The sequence below is a fragment of the Macaca mulatta genome, chromosome 7, assembly GCF_049350105.2.
Source record: "Macaca mulatta isolate MMU2019108-1 chromosome 7, T2T-MMU8v2.0, whole genome shotgun sequence".
NCBI classification, from domain to species: Eukaryota; Metazoa; Chordata; class Mammalia; order Primates; family Cercopithecidae; genus Macaca; species Macaca mulatta.
In genome coordinates this window covers 59,181,140-59,189,177 of record NC_133412.1, presented here as the reverse complement: position 1 = coordinate 59,189,177, position 8,038 = coordinate 59,181,140, and the positions used below count along the sequence as shown (strand labels likewise).

General features: G+C 49.2%; 1 protein-coding gene across 1 annotated transcript in view; it reads right to left on the bottom strand.

Moving 5' to 3' along the window:
- CEMIP (cell migration inducing hyaluronidase 1) overlaps positions 1-8,038 on the bottom strand; it is a 171,862-nt gene that overhangs the window by 4,568 nt on the left and 159,256 nt on the right. Inside the window, exons 25-28 of the mRNA XM_015142864.3 lie at positions 5,169-5,373; positions 4,913-4,999; positions 4,082-4,239; positions 152-252 (exon numbers count right to left, since the gene is read on the bottom strand). Coding sequence (XP_014998350.1) covers positions 152-252; positions 4,082-4,239; positions 4,913-4,999; positions 5,169-5,373 — 551 coding nt within the window. The remainder of the gene's footprint in view (positions 1-151; positions 253-4,081; positions 4,240-4,912; positions 5,000-5,168; positions 5,374-8,038) is intronic.

The window sequence follows — 8,038 nt, the reverse complement described above, 5'->3', positions numbered from 1 at the left end:
AGACCACTAGTTGTGTGGGGGATTCTGAGGTTGTACCCAAGTTTAGTACAAAGCATGTTCTCAACTCAGCAAAAGACGACAGCAACCTCCATGCCAGGCATTTGCCTTCTCTGGTTTTGGGGTCAATTTAAACCCCAGTTCAAACCCTTACCTTTCAACTTGAGACCCCTGTCTGCCCCAAGCTTTTCCAGCACTCTGGTCCATGGGCCTCTGGAGACATATCTTCCCTTTGATACCATGAGCACTATGGAACTGTGAGAGAAGAAAACAATTAGACCAGAGAGAGGGCAAACTGGGGCAAGTGGGCATGGGGAGGGATGTTGGGTTGTGCGTGGTGGGACTGGAGTTAGCAGTGCCCAGAGGCCTGGCCAGGAATTCAGGAAAGGGCAGCCTCTCCTGTGTTCTGAGCTGATGGGCTCTTTCCATGTGGTGACGAACATCCTGAGCTCCCTCCCACACATCTGGCCACAGTTGATGCCCACGGCCTTCTCCAAGCCTGGACTCAGCTCACCACATTTATATGTCTCTCTCCAAACAGAGGAGAGGCTGTAAACAGAGCACGCCATGCCAGGGCTCGGCACACAGTAGGACTTCAATATGCATCTCTTCCCTTGAACGTTCTCAGCCCTGGTTAGGTAAGACCACATAGAAATGTGGTGACAGAGGAAGGAAGGAGGAAGGGATGAGAGAGACAGGAGGTGAGGGAAGAAGGAGGGGGGCATCTGTCAAATCATAAAACCATCCAGGGGCTCCTGTAGATCCTGAAGGTTCTAGAAACCAGCTCCATTTGGCATCCCTTGGAATTTCATTAGAACCACAGAATTCCTCCACTGCAGACTCTCTGAATCAGAATCTGCGTTTTTACAAGATCTGCAGGAGATCGTATATACATTAAAGCTCTAGAAGCCCCATGCTAGAAGATTTCTCTTGGAGCCCATCTTTCTTTTGCTGTCTTCTTTCGATGGACACAGGCTTAGTACAGTCCAGAGCCAGCTTCCTCTGAGCTGCAGGAAGAGCATGGCCAGATTTGAAGTCTTTCTGGGGAGAACACCATGTCGTTACCATGATGCTCGGGTTGTATCAAGAGCTCAGATTGACCTCTTATGTTCATGTCACCTCTCTCTCTGGTCAGGCAAGACAGGGCTATTGCTTCTATTTTGCAAATGGGGAGATTGAAGCAAATAGTTACCAAGTATCTCAGAGGACCTGCCAAAGGGAAATGTGCTTGAAAGAGGCAGAGGTTTGGAGCAATGTGTGTGCCCAGCCTGAAGGTCCCAACTTGCAAAAGTTCAACTTGGGAATAAGGAGTGTCTATCCCCTGCCTCGGGGTGTATTCAGTCCAAAGTGCTGGGAAAATAGCCTTCACAGTGGCAGACTCAGCATGCTGGGCCAGACAGGAGGAAGTGAGCACCTCCCTTGGGAATAGAAATGGGGCAGAAGCTCAATGGGGCATCCAGTTCGTATCTCAAAGGAACTCTGTAACCACAGACCACAGTCCAGACATGGAAAAACTGTATAGGATTCTGGAATCGGTTGTTACCCCTATTTGTGTCCCACTGGGAGCAGCAGGAAAGATCTTAAGATGCAAAGGGCTTGTGTGAAATAAGGATAGATAGGAAGGGAGCTGGGGCTGCCTCAGGCCCTTGAGGAAGGCTGGAGAGTGAGGCCCAAAGGGTTGGTAGGGTGAGGCCCCTTAAGGAGAGAGGGCTCATCGCTAACACATCCTCCACTCTAGATGCAGGATCTGTTCTCTGGAGGATATTTCTGCATTGTTTCATTTCAGAACAAAAGCTAATGGTCCCTTGTTGGAGCTCAACCTTCCTACTTATGGGACTCAAATGTAGGTCCTGCCCTCCTGATGGGGACCTAGGTTAGCTCACATGAGCGGGACAGAGAGACAGGCTTCTTTTGTCCCCACCGCCTCCCACTGATGCCCAGAAGCCTGCTTGTGTTGGGCACACTTCTTTGCCTGGTATGCCATCCTCGTGGCCTCGAAGCCCGTGCACCAGCCAGCACGGAGTCTCCCACAGAGTGGCAGGGCACAGGCAGCTCCCAGAAGCCATGCTAGATGTTTACGGTGTGAGCAGCTGCCCTCTTCTCTCCCCAGAACCCTGGGGCCAGTAGTGGCCTGCTGGATGGGGTAGGAAGGGTGGGCCAGGCTAGGCAAGGCCCGTAGCCACAGTAGGACAGGACCTGCCTTGCCTCATTCCCTGCTGCTTTCCAGGAGGTTAGAGAGGGGTCTAGTGGTACCAATGCCTGCCTGGGTACCCAGCACCAGCCCAGGGAGTGGCCCATTCCAGTAAGGGCTTCCCCCAGAGAGTTGCTGCTGCTCGGGCTGGAAGGAGCCTTGCACACGGTTCCAAACAGAGTAGCACTACAGTCTAGTTTCTTGTTCCAAGCTTCTGCATCCTCTTCTTCCATTTCAAAAGAAAATCCTCTGCCCAAAACGGCATGATCTCGAGATAATAACTATTTTTCCGAATTTGGTCAACCTTGTCCTTCTGTCTGAATCTGCATATGAAAAATAGAATGCGGAAGGAGCATCTGATGGGGGAATGAGGGAGGGAGTAAATGTGGTTAAGCAAAATCCCATTATCCAAAATCTCACCAGGTACCCAGTTCACATCGTGCCCCTCATGGAGTCAGCATCTGGGAAGTACATTTGCTTTCATTCAATAACTATTAATGTTTACTAAGCACCTACTATGTAGCAGGTACCACATGAAGTGCTTAGACTTTCCACCAGGTTGTGGCTCCTGAGTGAACTGTACACTCACTTAACTAGCCATGTTCTGTGCTAGAAATGCAAAGGGAAGTTAGACACGGCCCCAACATTGAGAAGGCCACACTCTTCATGGGGCAACAGATGTGTCCACCAGACCTATTGTGAGTAGTGCTTTAGCAGAGGTAGAACTTTTTTTTTTTTGAGATGGAGTTTTGCTCTGTCACCCAGGCTGGAGTGCAGTGGCACAATCTTGGCTCACTGTAACCTCCGCCTCCTGGGTTCAAGTGATTCTCCTGCCTCAGCCTCCCGAGTAGCTGGGACTACAGGTGCGCACCACCACACCCAGCTAAGTTTTTTGTATTTTTAGTAGAGACGGGGTTTCACCATAGTGGCCAAGCTGATCTCAAACTCCCGACCTCGTGATCTGCCCACCTCGGCCTCCCAAAGTGCTGGGATTACAGGTGTAAGCCACTGTGCCCAGCTGAGATAGAACTTTTGGGTTGGATGGGAAAAGACCTCACCAAGGAGGCAATGTGGGGAGACTTGTAAGGTATTGGGGAATTACCAAAGATTGCTAAGGAGAGGGGACACAGGTTTTCCCTACATTTAAGAAGTTTAAACCAGCAGCCAATATGGAAGATGGGTTGGAGTTGGGGCAACTGGAAGAGGGAGGCCCGTTAGGAGACTATGCCAACAGTGCTGGTGATGACCAGCAAAGGCCTGGGCAGAGCAGCAGAAGAGAGGATGCTGTGGAGGGAACCAGCAGGCGAGCAGTAATGCAGGTGGAATTGATAGTGTGTGGAGGAAAGAAAGAGGAGTCAAACAGAATGCCCAGATTCTGGCCTAGCTATCAGGATGGACTGTGATGATTTCATCAAAACTGAAGAAGTAGCTGGTTTGGGAGGTTAAACATTTTAAAAGGCTGAGAATTCAGTTCCATACAAGACGTCCAGGTGACATTGTCCAAGTAGCAGTTGGATTGGAATGTCGGGTGCTTAGGAAGGAGATCCAGGCTGGAGATAGTAGCCACCAGCACTTGGATAGTATTGAAGGTGTGGGAGGGGATGAGATCATGCCGGGAGTGTAGTGAAGAGGGCCAGGGCAACCTTCCCATGTGTAGCGGGGCTGTCCCGCCTGCCTCTGCCTGACCTACATTCACAGCAGCCCGGCTCCAACACCAGAGTCCACAGGCAAGGACACTCTCGTCCAACACCCATGATTTGTGGGCAGGCTGTAGAGACTGCCTGAGCTTTTCCAGACTGATCTGTGATGAGGGCCTTTGTGCGAGGGAGGGGGCCCTTGCCCAGGGGTCTGCTGTGCCAGCAGCCAATTCCAGAAGCAGAGGCACAGACTCACTTGTCAGGGATGGTCGCCACATAGTTGAAAAGCTGCCACGGTATGCCCTGCAGAATGGAGTTCCTGAAGCTCATGTGGCTCACCATGCGCCCTTGGCTCCCGTCAATCACCACCACCTGGATGCCATCCTCCGAGCTGGGGTACTTCTTCCCATCCACCTGCAGAGTCAGAGCAATCCAGGTGTGAGGCTGGGTGCCAAAGCCCCAAGATTCTCCTGCCCTGGTGGTTCCCAAGCAGTCCCTGAAGGCAGAAGTTGCCTATGCAGCTGTTCAAAGCATAAACTCCATTATCCACTTAACTCTTTGTAGCCCTCAGTAGTGGGTCAAATAGTGGCCCTGCAAAAGATACGTTCACCCGGAACCTGTGAAAGTGGACTTATCTGGAAATACAATCTTTGCAGATGGAATTAAGTTAAAGATTTTTTGATGAAACCATCTGGATTTTTAGGGTGGGCCCTAAATTCAAAGATAGGTGCCTTTGTAAAAAAAAAAAAAAAAAAGGCAGGAGGAGAGGTGAGACGCAGACACTCAGGAGAAAAGTCCACATAAAGACAGAGATTAAAGTGTCTGCAAGCCGAGGAGTGTGCAGGAGTGCCGGCAGCCACCAGAAGCGAGAAGAGGCATAGAACAGGTTCCCCGCCCCTAGCCCCCGAAGGAAACCACTGCTGCCAACACCTTGCTCTTGAACTTCTGGCCTCCTGAACTGTGAGAATAACTTTCTCTTGTTTAATGCAAACCACCCAGTTTGTAGGAATTTGTGACAGCAGCTCCAGGACACAGTATCACCTCTCATTGAGCAAACCCTAATCCTCCAGGGGCTGGAGGCACTTACTTCAATGTAAGCAAAGTCGTTCCAAAGGTGGAAGAAGTGCTGCTTGGAACTCTCCATCTTCACCTCCAAGAAATGGTCCTTTGTTTTCTGGAAAACACATAGAACCCAATGCAATTGTTAGGTTTGGGTGGTCATTCCCCAACTCTTCCTGTATCCCCAGTCACAGGAAATGGTTTGTGGAGCTGAGTGAGGGACCTAACTGGGTCTGGGCCTAACTGGACGGCAAAGGGGTCCAGGCTTGCTGTCGGCCACTCACCAGCTGAGAACCAAGGAGCTTCTTGGGCATTGGCACGTCCACGACAGCCCTCTCGGTGAACTTGGGGTAGGCTGTGGCTGTGCAGTCACTGACGCCTGCGTTCTTTGGGATCAGAGCTTTAATCTTTATCCTCTCACAGCCTTTCATGGAGCAGAAAGCAAACTTCTCTCTCTCGTTCTGAGCTTTCAGCTTCAGGAACAACAGCCTGCACACAAGGAGCATTGCTGGGCATTTGCTTGGGCACTCAAACCTCCCCCTTCTCCTCTCACCCACCGAGATATTTACTCTGAGCTGGTCACAGCAGGTTGACCCAGCGGCCTTATAGAATGGAACCATGTCTATCACAGAGTTGTATGTAGTTGGAGAAATAAGGAACAAATGCATTGAAGAAAAAGCTATGAGAATGGCAATTCTATTCTGAGCACGTTTTATGTGCCATGCCGTGCACACATAGTAAATCAACATATCTCATTTAATCCTCAAACAATCCTGTCCAGTAGGTACTATTATCATCCTGAATTCCTGGATGGGAAAATGGTGGCTCAGAGAAGTGAAGTGACTCACCCAGGACCACACAGCTGGGAGGTGACAGAGCCAGCATTTTCCATCCCAGCATGGTGACTGGTGAGGAAATGCTCTGTCTTCCTAACTCAACTTTTCTCCAAACCATAATCTATTCCAAAAATTATTTTATAATTTATTTAAAATAATTATTATTATTGTAAAGGAAGCTGACCCAGTGTTACAGGGAGTCAGATTGTAAGGAAAACACAGTACTCACTTGGGATTCATTATTGTTCTTTTAGTGCAACAAAGCACTCGCAGGCTGAGTCCTGCATCTGAAACATGGGAAGATAGGATATGGGGTATCTACCACCCATCTTGCTCTAGGGACCAAGCCTTCACTGAGACCATTCAGACTAGGGAGCTGGGTTTGCACCACAATGCCATCACCTCCAAACCCCTACCACAGAGCTGCTCAGACCAGGGGCACACATTGGACTCACAGAGAGGCCATGGATTGGCTACCCAGTAACCAAGGTCTCACTCTCATGGGACCCAGCAGGTCTTGTCCACCACTGGTTGGTGCTTGAACTAAAAGACCACATGGAGTCGGGGCTGACAACCTTGTTGTGCCCCGTGCCTGCTAAGGAATCGCCAGAGGAAGGCAGTTTGTAGCAAGTAGCTGAAACAAGAGGCCAAGCATGTGTGCGTATGTGTGTGAACATGGGGAGATGGAGAGACACAAGGGGTAGGCAGGCTGTCTCCTTGTTGTTTTCAGCACCTGAGCCCGTGAGGCCCAACTGGGTTTTTAGTTCTTGAAGACCCCTTGGTCTTCTCTCTGTAGCACCTCCACTTAATCTGAGCTTCCTTGAGTGGTTTTATGTTTCAAGCCATCCACATCAAGTGATCTCAGAATAAAGTAGAAACTGACTGTTACAGAGGCCTCGTGCTCAGGGCTGACAGCAGAGCAGCCATATCTGTGCTCCATGCCCTCATGGTGGGGAAGTTGGGGAGGCAGGTGAGCACCCACTTTGAGCAGCTTAGGAGGAAGGCAGTTCAGTGCTGCCCATGGTCACGTCTCCCTGCAGGCTCCCAACACGGTCCAAACCACTCCTGGAACCAAGGCACAGAAATGGGATTGGTCCTGAGGCTTCTGCACAAAACTTAACAGTATTCAGGTTTCTCTGTTGCCATTATATATCAGATTATCTAAATCGGGAGTGACCTAAAAGACCATCCAGCCCGTGGTAGGTAGCAGCTGCCTTCCCTAATCCTGACCTACAACTTGGATGTGTGCAAGCTGGCTGAACTGCAAGGCCCTGGGAGGCACAAAAGCAGCATGGGCCTGGGCACCTGCCAGCCCAGTGCTCAAATCCTCGCTATGACCAGGTAATGTTGCAGAGCAGCGCTATTGATGGCTGTGCACCTTAAATAATATACTTGTTTATTATTTAGTAAGAATCATTATAATAATTCACTGAGGTGGTGTTAAGCAAACTTAGCTATCCAGAACACAGCTACAATCACTTAAGAGTTTTTTTAACCTGGAAAAAATGGCAGCTTATGTATTTCACACTTTGAAACCCCCTCCCTTTCAGCTGACTTATTTTAATTTTACCCCTAATTATAGCAAGCTAGTTGTTAAGTATCCTAGCCCATAGTAGATTATTAGAAGGTAGCTGCTAAAGGCAGGTGCTCTGAATATAAAAAATAACAAATGTATAAGGCAGAAAGATTTTTAAAAGCCCAACAGTTTGCAGCTGTTCTCCACGGGAAACAGACCCCCTATAACCCAACTCCTGGTCCCTAAGGCATCACCAAATTGAAACACAACGTAATGATCAACAGGCATAGGGCTAAGCTAAGCTACCAACCAAAAAAATGTGCTTAAGGTGACAAGCGGACAAGCCTTAGATTTTTAAGACTTTGATCAAAGAGGTTCAACTTACTTAGTGGAAGTTTCCATTTGAAAATTTCACATCTTTTGAACATTTCAGCTCACGAGCCGAAAAGAAGAAAATCTGCATGGATGGTATCCCAGGGACTTTACCTTATCAACATCTGTTACTTTAATCATAATGTTTCCTAGTGGTATGTGGAGCATATCTCATTCCTCCTCCTCTGGTTTTCATATGGGAGGATTTTCCTAAATACTCCTGGCCCCTGGTCCCTCCCCTCATCCACTTCTTCCCATGGGAAAAGAGTGTCTCATAATTGGTTGGTTTTGGGTATTTGGCTCAGCCCGTAGAGCAGGGGCACTCTGGTCTGTCTTACATGCTCTGAGGTTTGGGGGCTGGGCCCTACGTGGGGAGCCTGTGCTCAGTGCTACCTGCGGCGGAGAAGGTAAAATTGGGGACGATATTGGG